Below are 14,771 nucleotides of genomic sequence, written 5' to 3' on the forward strand. Positions count from 1 at the left end.
ATTGAGGGAAGGACAGAACATAAAAACTAAGAAAAAGCTTATAAACCAAATTTCAAAGTAAATAGAGAAAGCAGTACACTGCTTTCTCTAGTAAATCATTATGAAAGAAAACAAAATTAAATTATAGTAAAACTAAAATTATAAATAAACGTTACTAAAGAAACCCAATTCGGAATAATTTTTATTAAAACATTTTGTTACAAGTTTGCCACACATTCAGATTTTTGTAAATTTAATAAATTTGCACGAAATTGTTTTTTAAAACATAATTTAGTATTCGCCATACGACTAGGAGGGGGGATGTTATTCCAACAATTTGTGGCTAGATATCTAAATCTTCCTAAATCTCTAATCTATCTAAATTCTTCTATCTAAAATGTTTATTCTACACACACTTCTGATATGTGACGTATATATTGTACGCGACATATCGGAACGCTAAATCGTTTAACAGTATGTCTTTTCTGTAACTAGCCAAGCTCCATGCCTGCGACCTAAACTGATTAATTTTTTTTACAATTCTATGCCTGACAAATTGATCCAAGCGTCAGGTGACCCAAGAGCTGGCGCTTATTTGGCCTCATTTCGGCCAAATTTTATTTGAACCGAAGAATAATTATCTATTTTAACCACACAGCATTACCGACTGCGCCAAAGAGGTCATCACAACTACATTTATCATTAAGTATTCATGGACTAAGTCACAGATTATCGATGAATAGATTAGCACTTTGACATTTCGTCAATGGCTTGAATTTGGTCCAAATTTGTAGCTCCAGAACAATCAGCAAATTAAGGCCTAACAGAGCTCGGAGTAAGCCGCACTAAGCTCATCGCAAGCCTATTACAGTCATGCCAATCTCGTCAATACTGATTTCAATTTATAACATGAGAATCCATTCAAAACGTACATTGAATCTCGAAAAAACTGCCGTATAATTTGACAATTTTAAATATTTTATACTTTTTAGAATATTGTGATTCCACATTTCTTAGATAGGTAAGTGTTTTCTTGTTCTTACTATTAAATTGTCCCATTTTCAGTTGTGAAAATTATTCAAAAAGTTCCTATAATCTTAATGCAGATTCGATCAGAACAATTTTATAAAAAAATCCTTTACACTATTTAATGAATTATTAAATCCCGTTTTCACTTACACAGCTGTATGAAAATAACCAACGTCGTCTTCATTGTAATTTTTATAAAACGTGATGTGATGATCTGATTTCTTTGTATTTAATCGAGTAAAAATCCGGTCTCCGGCCGCGACCCGCACATTTACCTGAATGGGGTGGCGGTAAATTGTGAAAGGTTTTGATTGCCTACCACTTTATAGAGCCCATTGTCCCAGGGAAAACGGTCCGCTTGTTAGACCAGCTCCATTATCGTCTGGGGAATGTTCACGTCGATAGAACTTGGGTTTATACTACTCCGACATTACAGTAGTCTGTAAATCTTTAATGGTATGTTTTAACTGACTTTAGAGGTTGTGGCTTCCAGGGCTGGGCATTAAAATAGACCCCAGGAGGTCGGTCTCTTCTTCTTTAGGACGTAAGACGTCGTGATACATATCTGTGTCATAGATAGGAAGGCAGTGCAGGGCTACAAAAACCCATAACGTCGTAAAAAAGTTTCGAGGAGATCATGCATAACGGCATGGTAGCATACATTGAAAGGTGAACTTTAATGGCGCACCAGATGATAGGTACCAGGCTATCCGACAGTTTCCTCTTCCTCCATGCATGTCGGAGTTTCCTCTTCCTCCATGCATGCTCTGCACGGAGGGTACAGAGCATGCATGGAGGAAGAGGAAACTCCGATACATGTTATGCTTAGATGCAGAGGTATATCTGAACAACGCGCAGCACACATTGGATGCCCAGCAATACTCCATGAGGCATTCGGTGACCTGGGCAGCCTGCTAAGCTTCTGAAGCGAGCTTGGTTGGCTGGAGTGAATCCGGCGGGAACCAGCACCAAATGGACCTACGTACAACGGCCAACCACTAATGGCCAAGTGCGGAAAAGGCCCAGGAAAGGAGAAGAAGAAGAAGGTACCAGGATACCAAAAATATTCTTTAACTCTGTATTTGACACAGGGAAACGATATCCGAGTGACATACTTGAGGTTTAAAAATCCTCAAACGTAACCGTAACATCTGTGGACAATTCGGAACAACATGCGTTGCGAGGCTAATATGTCGTAAATCTATAATTGATAGAGATGATTTCGAACATATCGACGCAAACTTCTTATTATAAAGCACAGACTGAACCATTGGTATGCTTACCAGTATAACAACAGTGGACAGTAGTCGAGTCGTGATAACGGACTTGTGAACAAAGTTAGGACGTGTCACATCCGAGCGCACTCCAAACGATGAAGCCTAAGTGTCACCTTTGACATGTCGAGGAGGTCATCATGGACTCAGCCACTCGACCACAGAGACAGGCAGTAATTTATCATTTATCTCAGTGTATTATATACTGGGCCCGCTATCTCCTGGATCCATTAGTGTCGATTACAGAGCCGCTGGCGCTGAATCACTAAGTGCACAGAAATGGCCCGGAGACCAAGCGATAATTAATTCATGACCAATCTCTTATCCTAATTACATCGGAATGGATCGCTAAATATTTCAGTACCCAATTGTAATATTAGTTAGCGTAATGAGATGTTAAAGATAATTTTCGATGATAGTTATTTGTTGTATTTTTTTTTTCATGAATAAAATATTTGTTTTCACGATGTTTTGCCTTCACCGTTAGAGACACGTTATATTTAATTTCTATAAATGCACACAACTGAAAAGTTGGAGGCGCATGCCCCGGACCGGATTCTAACCCACACCCATTCGGAATCAGAGGCAAAGGTCATATTCACTGGGCTATCACGGCTATTAAACTATTAAAGGACTTTATTACTTTACGAGTATTAGGTGCAAATCCACTAAACTCATTTATGTCTACTTTTTTCATCAAAAAGCCACGCAGATTGCAATCGCTTAAGCTGAAGCCACCGGAAACGGTTGTGGAATAGCAAATGACTTTGCGTTGGAATCCCGATGACCCGACGCGGCGCGGCCGGAAATTGCAGTAAAACCGACCGGAAGTTCTAAGTTGGTAGACGTTGGCATACATTAACATAAGATGAGTTTGTAATTCTTGTCAAATCAAATGAGTTTATATCAAGTAGGCTAATAATGATCTTTAAGCATCTGACATTTTTTCTACAAAAGCTGAACGTTCGTCAGCGTGCTCCTATCGTAGGTAGTTAAGAGAAAAATAAACTATAAATTGTTTAACTTCAAAGCGTATTTTTTGTTGTTTCACTTGGCTAGTCGTAATTTTTATTTGTTTTATCGGCCGTGGCTAGTTCAGTAATAAGCCACGGCCGATGTCCACGGCAGGGTGCCGGCAAATGCAAGCGATTTAGCGTACCGCTGCGATGCCGCGTAGAAACCGTCAGAATGAACTTGTAACTATTTCAAGTAAGCTTCCATCTTAAGCTGCATCGTCAATTAACATCTTGAGATCGCAGTCAAGGGGTTACTTATCATTGAAAAAAAAATATGTAGATCATAGGTACGACTGAAGTAAAACTTCTTTTGCTCTCCTTTTCAATGTCCGTTTGCCTGGCCCGATTACACTGTTCGTAACGCATCATCAACTTACTCACTAAATCATGCGATCGTAAAGAAGTTTTGCTTTAAAACGAACCCCCGCAGCAGCGCCGGCTCGCTGACCTACCTCCACGTCTTCAGCATGAGAGCGCCGTACGTCAAGCAGAAGCCGACCTCGCGCAGCCACACGCGCGCCGTGCACGTGAACACGGTGGGCCGCCCGTACATCACCAGCGTCGTGCAGTAGATGAGCAGCGCGCCCAGCACGATCACCCGCAGCAGTGCCGGGCTCGCCGCGCGCACCACCTGAGCGTGAGTAGGTACGTATCAGTCCCAGTAGTTTCACGATTATATGAAACAAACTAATCCGTCATCAACCCATATTCGGCTCACTGCTGAGCTCGAGTCTCCTCTCAGAATGAGAGGGGTTAGGCCAATAGTCCAACACGCTGGCCCAATGCGGACTGGCAGACTTCACACACGTAGAGAATTAAGATAATTCTCTGGTATGCAGATTTCCTCACGATGTTTTCCTTCACCGATTGAGATACGTGATATTTAATTCTTTAAAATGCACACAACTGAAAAGTTGGAGGTGCATGCCCCGGACCGGATTCTGAACCCACACCCTCCGGAATCGGAGGCAGAGGTCATATCCACTGGGCTATCACGGCTCTTACAACAAACTAATAAAATATAATATTGTCAAGTACAGCACAGCGCGGCGAGTCTCTATGTGCTTATATTCCAAGGGAACGCTAAATCATTTCGCGAGGAAAAACAAAATAAATTGATATTTATCCTTGTTCCTTGTATCATTAAATATATTGCTTCTCAACAATTCTTGGCCATACATCAAACATAAAATGTGCGAAACAAAGATATAAACAACAATAACAAAGTTTTTATGTACTCGTAAAAGCACAAATGTGTAACTGAAACGTCTGGGTCTGATAACCAGAGTGATTAGTTTAAGAGTTAAATGAAAACTAAAAATAGTAGCGCCAGTAGATACGGGTTACGGCATAAGAGAACATCTGGTTAACTTTAAACTACAGACTTCCAGAAACTCACAAACTTCCTAATTATTATCAGAAATATGAGGCTTAATACCTAGGCGCGTTGACGCGATCAAATTGCAGGACGTGTCTTTTGAATATTCTGCTATAGACTATGGTTTTCCACTGAACAACATCTAGGCCATCTGCTTGCTTCGTCAACTCATTGTCATCATCTCATTTCCCTTATCCCACTTATGGAGTCGGCAAAATATGTCTTTTTTTTCCATTCGCTTCTATCATTCGTTAATTTATCATTTACTTCTTTTACACACATATCCTCTTGTACATAATTTAACCAGGAAATTAGTGTATGTGAAAGTACTCCAGGTTGGAGTGTGTGGTGTTGGCAAAGCAGGAGGAAGGCCAAAAAAGAGAATTTATTGTCTCCCTCTGCTCTTGTGTCATTCCAATTGCAATTTTTTCATTATCATCATCATCATCAAAGCTAACCTTTTACCCCTCAACTTTCAAACTTCCCCTTTATTCGTCCCAATTTCACCACACATCCATCTTTTCATTTGCATGCATTCTTCTATAAATATTATTTAATTCTATTTTTCTAAAAATAATAAATATTACTAAATTTGTGTTAAGACTGTTTAAAATTATTCTTAAGTATATAATTAGTGAAGTGATAGTAAAAAGTATATGTGAAACTGCTATATAAGACTTGACGATGATAGTAAATAGTGACAGTATAAAGTGTTTAAAACTCTAATTTATTAAGGAAATACTGCTATAGATCTAATTAAAACGTGAAATCTTTTAAAAGTGAATAAATAATTCACGTTCAATAAAATCGTTATTTATTTAAAAACAGTGACTACTATGTGACATGATCTAATGTTTTACTACGCGCAGCGGCATCTACTGGTTGAGCTCGTATTCATATTGCTTGATTGCATGTGCTTAGCGAACTGACAAGTCGTGATTGTGACGTATCGTTTATAAATTATTTACGAGCAGCACCATCTACTGGATGAGTTTGAAGTTATGTTACTATATCACAGGATCGTTACATAAACGGGAGATTATTTTCATGAAGTACATTAAGTCTCTCACAGCTCAGTCGGCAAACAGCCGACCTTATAAGTGTGGACACGAGATCGAACCCGGGTATTTCACAGGAGTTTTTTTCCTTTCCTAATAATTAATTTTTGCTTACAAACACTTAATTTATTAGTTCGAGACCACAGCGAGATATCCATTATGAATTTGTCAGGTACAAATACCTCGATTTTGGAGCAACCTCGTACATCGACGAACAATACGAGTGTTTCGGAATACATTACAATGAGAAGGAAGAACGAACGCCGGAATATCAGACATAAATCGGACTGTGATCACCTGCCATCTAATGACTCGAATATAAATGATATGAGTTTATTAAGTTTACCAGATGAGTTAAATAATAGTTATCATAGCACAATAGAGGAAATGCGCATTGATATTGAAAATTTAAGAGCTCAATTGATATCTGCAAACGCTGAAATACAGAATCTTAATTTTAAAAACAATGACCTTGAAAAAACTATAAAAAGTTATGAAATTAGGCTGAACATAAACAGATCCACGGTGAACAAGGATTTAAATTGCTCCACGCCAATCAGTGCAACGAAAAGAAAGAATAAAACAAGTCCTTCTCCCTCAACGTCTTCTAACTTGAATCACAGGACCCAAGTTAATGTATCACCGATGTCCAAAGATAAACAAGGTCGTGAATCGTCGAAGTCGAAACCGAAAAATTCGTCGGTGCCATCAGCGCAGTTGAACTCTCAAAAACAGCTAAATTATTTGCCAACCGCACGCAGCTCTCATGCGCCGACGGCTAGTCGTACGGAACTAAATTCAAAGCTGCCTTCGAGTACAGAAAAAATAGGAATATATATTATTGGTGATCAGCAACTAAGTAAACTATCATCAGAAATGTATTATTCGAGATTGCATACAGGAAATGACGGCTATTCAATTCAAGGATTAATTAAGCCAAATGCTACATGTACCCAGACATTAATTGACTGTGAAAACCTATGTAAAACATTAAATGACAAGGATATTGTAATTTTAGGAATTGGTGCCAATGAAAATAGTCCGTATAAGATGTATTCAGAGTTAAGTAACATATTGCATACATTAAGAAATAATAAAGTATATATTGTAAACGTTTTCCACAATCCCTACTTAAATACCTACATGCTAAATAATATGATAAAATTGCTCTGTAGAAACTATTCAAATTGCTCATTTATATCTTTAAATTTCGACTGCTACAATAAAAACTATATAAAACAACTAAGTTATAAGTTAAATATCGAAATTGACTATATAAGTTATAGTAAACATTACATTACTGGCTTAAAATCGGTAAAAGCTAAACCCCAATCCAACATACTGTCATACAAGGGTACTATTCCATATTATTTCAATAGACAACAAAAACATGCATCTTCATTAGCTACACAAAAATGTTTCCCAGTTCAGAACCCATCGGTATGTCAAATTAAACATATGGACAGAGGAACTATTCCCTATTATTTTCCAAAAATCTCGAAGCCTGAATGTACTAATTCAATGTTTTTTCGAGAATAACGTATACACACTACTTCACCAAAACATAGCAGGTATATTGGCTAAGGTAGACTATTTTGATATAACGTTAGAATATCTCATCACGAACAAAATTCTCAATAGCATTGACATTATATGCCTAACCGAAACTTTTATCAAACGAGGTTCCGAGTCAAACTTGAAAATAAATAACTATGTTGTTGCTTCACATTTTACTAGATCTACACAGAAACGAGGTGGGACATGTATATTGTTAAAAAAACATTTAGAATATAAAACTCTCTCTGACCTATACAAAATTATAAAACCGATAGAAATTCATTTTGAATACTGTGCTGTTAAAATTATATCAATAAATCTCACTGTTGTTTGCATATACAGGACACCTACATCCGATATTAACTTATTTTATGAAAAAATGGAACTATTGTTACATAGACTAAATCCAAACTCGAAAAAACCACTTGTCCTTTGTGGTGACTGGAATATAAATATGTTGGTCAAAAACAAGTGTTCTGATAGGTTACAATCAATATTGACTAGCCATAATCTCACTAACCACATTCTAAAGCCCACTAGAAAACTGTCCTGTATTGATCTGATAGTATCTAACATTGTGGATATAAAGTCAGTTATTCATTATCTTGCATTGTCAGACCATGAAACGGCACAGTCAATAACTTTCAAATGTAGTAAGGTAACTTCTCATCCTCCTCGTAACAAAATGACTTGGTTTGAGACTAAACGAGATTTTTCAAAAGATAATATTAATAAATTTGTGCAATGCATATCAGCGTTATCATTTCAGGAAGTGTACGAGCAGGATGAGACAAACAAAGCTTTTAGCCAACTACACGAACTTTTGACTCTTTTTCATGCACTGTGCTTTCCCGAAATTAATGTTAAAATTGTAAATAAAGAAATTAAAAACAGATGGCTATCTAAGGGTATAAAAAGGTGCTGTATAAATAAGCGTCGTCTATATTTGAAATTTTTACAATCACCAGACAATAAACATATAAATCAAACAAAATATAAGAAATATTCGCGACTACTTAAAAGTTGTATTGAAAAATCACAAGCAATTACTAATAAAAAGTTTATAGCGAGATCTAAGAATAAGTCCAAAGCGTCTTGGGATATTATTAATAACAGTTTTGAATCTAAAATATCGAATAGAGAAATAAGTAATGTTAAATATCGGGGCATTACTTTTTCCACCCCAAGTATAATTACAGAAGTATTTAATAACTTCTTTCTGGACATTAGCAATAAATCTAATGATGTTGATTATAAACAAAATTTGACTTGTGACATAAATAGTAATCATAAAACACTGTATCTGGCGCCAACAAACATAGACGATGTATATAAAACAATTTTAGGACTAAATATGACGAACTCAAAGGGATATGACAACTTAAATACTAGACTTCTAAAACGCTGTGCTGCTTATTTGGCACCGCCACTTATGCATATTATAAATCTATCTTTTGTGGAAGGTGTGTTTCCAGAAAAACTCAAGTTGTCAATTGTAAAGCCAGTATACAAAAAAGACGATAAAAGTGATATAAAAAACTACCGTCCTATAACTCTAATACCTGTACTCTCAAAAGTTTTAGAAAAAATTATGCACAATAAACTATTTAGTTTTATATCACACTGCAACATACTAAAAGATGAGCAATATGGCTTTAGAAAGAATTGCAGTACTACACTAGCCTGCTATAATCTTAACAAAGTTATCACAGAGAACCTTAATGCGAAGGAGTCGGTTGTATGTATCTTTCTAGATATGACCAGAGCATTTGATCTAGTTTGTCATAAAACGCTTCTAGATAAATTGGAAAAGTATGGTATTAGAGGAAAATGTTTACAGTGGTTGGAAAGTTACCTTAGCAATAGAATGCAATGTGTTGAAATTTTAAATACAAATAATTTTCGATGTAATATATACCGATCAAATTTTAAAATTCAAAATCCATATGGTGTTCCTCAAGGCAGTATCCTAGGTCCTTTATTATTTATTTTGTATATAAATGACCTCCCGAATGTCATCAAACACAAATGCATTATGTATGCTGATGATACAACTATTGTTGTTACTGGCAAGGATAGATCAACTATTGAGTTTGAATGTAACGATGCTTTATCAAAAGTTATCCAATGGTTAGACAGAAATAATTTGTCAGTCAACATGCAGAAAACAAAATTTATTCAATATATGCCATATAACAACATATCCTCAAATTTCAAAATTAGTTATAAAGGGTCGTCTATAAATGAAGTAGAAACTACAACTTTCTTGGGGATAATAACTGATAAATATTGCAATTGGAAATCCCACATCGAACAATTATGCGCCAAGTTGGATAGATTTGTATTTGTTCTTAGAAGATTATATCAAACCAACAGTTACAAAACAGCTTTGTTGGCATATAATGGATATGTTTCTTCACTGCTAAGGTATGGAATCATCTTATGGGGAAACTCTGTACTTATAAACACTGTGTTCGTTAAGCAAAAGGCTTGTTTGAGGGCCTTATGTGGCTTGCACACGCTTGACTCATGTAGACCTTTGTTTAAAAGGTTTAATGTTCTCCCTCTGCCTTGTTTGTATATATTAGAAATATTATTACTAGTTAAAAGATATCCTAAATATTTTAAAAGTTACAATGAGTTAAGTGATGTCAGGCGAAGAAGAAAAGATAAGCTAATAATGCCACCAAAAAGGCTTGACATGTTCGCTAAGAGTGTACATTGTAGTGCAATTTCAATATATAACAAACTACCAGATATCTATAAGATTGACAATGTAAATAGTTTCAAGAGTAAGGTTTCTAAAATGCTTATGGATAAATGTTTCTATAACTTAAATGAGTATTTAAATTACAAATTTTAATGATATTCTTTTTTTTTTTTGACGTATGATAAATATTTTGACATAATTTTAATTGACATGTGTGTTTGACATAATTTTAATTGACATTTTAACATTTCACTGGTAATAATTACTTGACTTTGCACTAAATTTAACAAGGTTTAATAATTTTGACAGTATATATTATGACTATTATTTTATTTTATCTGTCACAGTAGTTTTGAGTTACATTTGTCATAATCATTGAATCTTAAAATGTTAAATTGTATAAGCTATTACATATGTTTTCTTTTTTATTTGTTTGCTTTTAAATTAGGATTATACATAGTCTATTTAAATTTTTCATACACCAAATTATTATGGTAGAGAGTATCAGGGTCTTATAATATTTAAGTAATCTTTGTAAACCTGCTTTCTGATGAATAAATAAATTATTATTATTATTATTATTATTATTATCAACTGAACTCTTATTGCATAAAACTCACGCGAACATGTCCATATTTGATAGTGAAATACACGATGAACGGCAAGCACGATATGACGAAGCAGGCCAGCGCGAAGATGGTCGTCCTCACCACCCAGTTCAAGGCGGCCACACACGGCGACCCATCCACGCACGCTTCGCAGCCTTCTGCACAGGGCAGGCACTCGAATGCCGTGGCTTTGGAGTACAGGCTCAGTTGGTTCTGGGTAAAAAAATAGTGCCTCTAAATGTTTTATGTAACGGTATTTAGTAGCTGAGTCGCTTGAAATTGGCTGGACGCGTGATCGTCCGTTTAATATTTAGAAACTAAAATACGGATGAAGTAATTAATTAATTAAGAAGTAATTTTAGTTCAACATCTTTTGTTTTTTTTTGGTTGCTTAATTGCTGTAGACTGTTTCGCGAGATTTGGCAAGCGCAGAAGTTGTGTCAGAGTCAATGCTCGAGGGTTAAAATAACGCAGGGATACTCTCTCTAAGGGCATCAATCTTCTCAGTTGAAACGGACATGTTACTGAGAGCTGAGATGAGCTTTGTGACCGTGTTTGAAATTCACGTCTGAAAATCGGGTACTGAGAATTTATATTTAGTAGACGCTGCCAAAAGAACCCTGTACCGCCCTTGTACAAGGTACAAGGGTGGTACAAGGTTATACTTACCGAGAGATGCTTCTCGTATTCTTCCTCGATGTCGCTGCCGTTGTAGAAGCGACTGTCGGCGGTGGTGTTTGGGAAGTAGAAGCCGCGGCGACACACGCAGCGGTACGAGCCGCGCCGGAACCCGAGACCGGGGACAGGCACGCACTGACCAAAAAAAAAAAATTTTTTTAGTAGTTTTTATTTAATTTCCTTGATATATCGTATCGTAGCGTATCTAATTTTTTTTTGTCTGATTGTGTAAGTGCCGTAGGCTCTTTATGGGACCTCAGCGGCTTCACCGGGGGGTAGCGTATCTCATGTGACAATACAATAATCTGAATCGTCAAAGTTGGTTACTGGGAGTCGGAAGGTAGATATAATATTACTAGCGGACGCCCGCGACTTCGTCCGCGTGGAAATCAATGTAAACTTTCAAGCCCTAGTTCATCATATTTTAGGGTTGAATTTTAAAAATTTTTGAATTACATTATATTTCGTATTTTATTTTATGATTTATAAGCAAATTTTAAAAACTGTAACTCTAAAAATGCAGACTTTCCATACAAACTTTCGACCCCTATTTCACCCCCTTCTTATTTTATTTTCACAATAAAATATAACTATAATCTTCTCCGTATCTTGGTCTTAAACCATGCCAAGTTGCATTCAAATTCATTCAGTAGTTTCAGCGTGATGCCCGAATAACAAAAAACACCGACAAACAGGCAGACAAAAAATCGAAAAAAAATATTTTTAGCTTCAGTATCGATTGTATAATGCCCCCCAACAAAAATTTTCAAAATATCTTCAATGTATAGAATTTACAAAATGCACAGAATTCGTATTATAGGTATAGATTATAAAAGGCGCTGTCGTCTGTTATGCCACGCTAACGTTTGTTGTTACAAATGGTATAAGTAAAATCTCAAATTGCGAATATATGTATAGAATTCGACCAGTTTTATTATAAGTATAGATGCAAAAAGATTATTAACAACAACTAGTGAACAGGAAAACCAATTGTGGTTTATGTTGCACTTTGGTTAGGCTTCATTTCATTATGTAGTATGTAGAATAATTATTAAATACGAGTAAATAATGTGAATTTATTGTGTCACCTTTGCATTAATCGACTCGTGTGCCCTGAAGGCAAACAACATAACGCTGTTAGGTTCCCTACTCTACCATATACCCCTAACTGGTTTCTATGCGGCATCAAATTGGATGATATTTATTGGCACGACGTCTTTGTTGGTATTACGAGTATGTTAACAAGCCCTAGCAGCCCATCGCTCTAGATTAACTGATTTCAAGTATTAAAATTTTAAAATTACCTGTGCTGAGAATCTAATCCAAGATATACTCGTTGTAAATGAGTATAATATCTGAGCTTATTAATAGAATAGAAAATCTTACAACTGTCCATGTTAGGAATCGAATTCAGGGCGTCTTTATTGTAAACAAAGCAACAGAGGTCGTCAATCTAACAGTGAGTTGACACAAAAATATTTCGTCAAAATATTTACTCACAATCATGGCGCAAACACGTGGAAGCTATTTTCTCTTTGGATTTTCGGATTATGATGTTAATAAAACTTTTGTGTTATGGTTCCGCGGCTAAAACGGTAAAAAGCCTCGCTTTACCACATGAGGCAGAAAAAACTATGAGCGACGTTTATTTTTATCACCCAGCCAGGGCGGTTAGTACGATATTCTTTATTGTGGTAAGCTCTAAGCCGTTTCTTAACTCAAAATATAACAAGCGCTTGAATCAAACAAATAGGAGAGTTTTTCTGATTCATTTATATGTGCTTATGTGTAATGTTTACTGAATAGTTTCTTTTGTATTTGGGATTTTATTGTGTTTCTTCCTTTATAATATTACAAGTGATGGACACCTACAATTGGACATAGGCCTCCTCACATGATCTCAATTCGTCAGCATCTAGCGGCTTCCTTTAACCCGCTTAAAAATCATCGCTTGTCATCAGTCCTAGTCGGTGGTCGGCTAAGGTGTCGAGAACACACGACATAGTGACATTTTGCGACATAGTGAGTTCAGAGCAGCAAGGCGTGTGCCATAATGGCATCATAGCAAGACAGGGTCATGCCATTTGCTGTATCTGTATTTGAGTCAATTTTATCGCTGATATGTTTCACAAAAAAATTCCATCACAGTTTGAGGGTCATCTTCAGCATCATCTCATTAGCCGATGGACATCCACTGCAAGACATAGGCCTTGTGTAGGTACTTCCAAACATCACGATACTGAGCCACCTGCATCCAGCGAATCCCTGCGACTCGCTTGTTGTCGTCTGTTAACCTGGTGAGGGCCGACCAACACTGCGCTTTCTAGCGGGGGGGTCACCATTCCAGCACTTTGGGACCCCAACGTCCAACAGCTCTTCGAACTATGTGCACCGCCCATTTCCACTTCAGCCTCGCAACTCGTTGAGCTATGTCGGTGACTTTGGTTCTTCTGCGAATCTCCTCATTTCTGGTTCGATCACGCAGAGGTACTCCTGACATAGTTCGTTCCATCACCCGCTGTGTGACTGCTTATGAGGCCCATAGTTAGCGACCAAGTCTCGGAACCATAGGTCATCGCTGGCAACACGCACTGTTCGAAGGCACTGAGTTTGGGGGTATTTCTTACAAATACTGTAGGTAATATACAAAACATACATCATTATTACAGTACACACAAATGTTTGTCTAAATATCGTATAAAGATATTCTTGGAGGGCTATATAGTAAACACAATATAGACATGCGTTTAATAATATTACAGGGAGGCGTAGGCTTTTAACTTATTTACGAACGTTCGCAGAGGACAGACGGGGGCGCCAGTCGCATGTAATATTACAGACTACAGTATCATAAGTACAGAAATATTGTAATAATAGTAGTAGATCTGTATTAGAGAAGTATATGTATGTATCACCCGTTTCTTTATCGAACGAAAATTTTCATATTCAAATTCTTTCATATCAAATTTAATACTCACGTTAAAAAATATATTACGAGTAGGTTGCCTAAAAATTTTCTTTTCCAGAATTTACTATTAACCATACATATTATTAATGATAGTTTTTGAGGCAACCTACTCGCAACATATTTTTAACGTATATTTGATATAAACCAATTGGGTGAAGGTCGTTTCTAATACGGATCATATAAGCTATCCCGACAGACGTTGTCTTGATATAGGATTTTTTTTACTGAGCATTCCCTTCTTCTAAAAAGTTACATTAAAAAATTGCAGCCCGGAGCTAGAAAGTTGATGGTGTTATACCACCGTTCCTAGCTCGTAAAACCGTCGACACCATGCACTATTACCCACCCTTATTGGAGCAGAGTGACGGTCCTAAGCGTCATGTCTCTTGTCCTGTAAGGAGAGTGGCCTGGCCCTGTAGGATCGTAGGGTGGCTTAAAACAGGCTGTTAATGATGAATGATGATGATGCAAGAATCCAAAAGTAGCGGTCGTCCGCCAGTAGAAAATATATTGTTT

The 14,771-nt window shown here is 36.6% G+C and overlaps 1 protein-coding gene across 1 annotated transcript in view; it reads right to left on the reverse strand.

The window, feature by feature from the left end:
• Window positions 1-14,771, reverse strand: part of LOC112048363 (probable G-protein coupled receptor 158) — a 175,109-nt gene that overhangs the window by 21,479 nt on the left and 138,859 nt on the right. Inside the window, 3 exon segments of the mRNA XM_024085862.2 lie at window positions 3,751-3,929; window positions 10,622-10,822; window positions 11,279-11,422. Coding sequence (XP_023941630.2) covers window positions 3,751-3,929; window positions 10,622-10,822; window positions 11,279-11,422 — 524 coding nt within the window.

The sequence above is a fragment of the Bicyclus anynana genome, chromosome 1 (genome assembly GCF_947172395.1).
Source record: "Bicyclus anynana chromosome 1, ilBicAnyn1.1, whole genome shotgun sequence".
Lineage (NCBI taxonomy): Eukaryota > Metazoa > Arthropoda > Insecta > Lepidoptera > Nymphalidae > Bicyclus > Bicyclus anynana.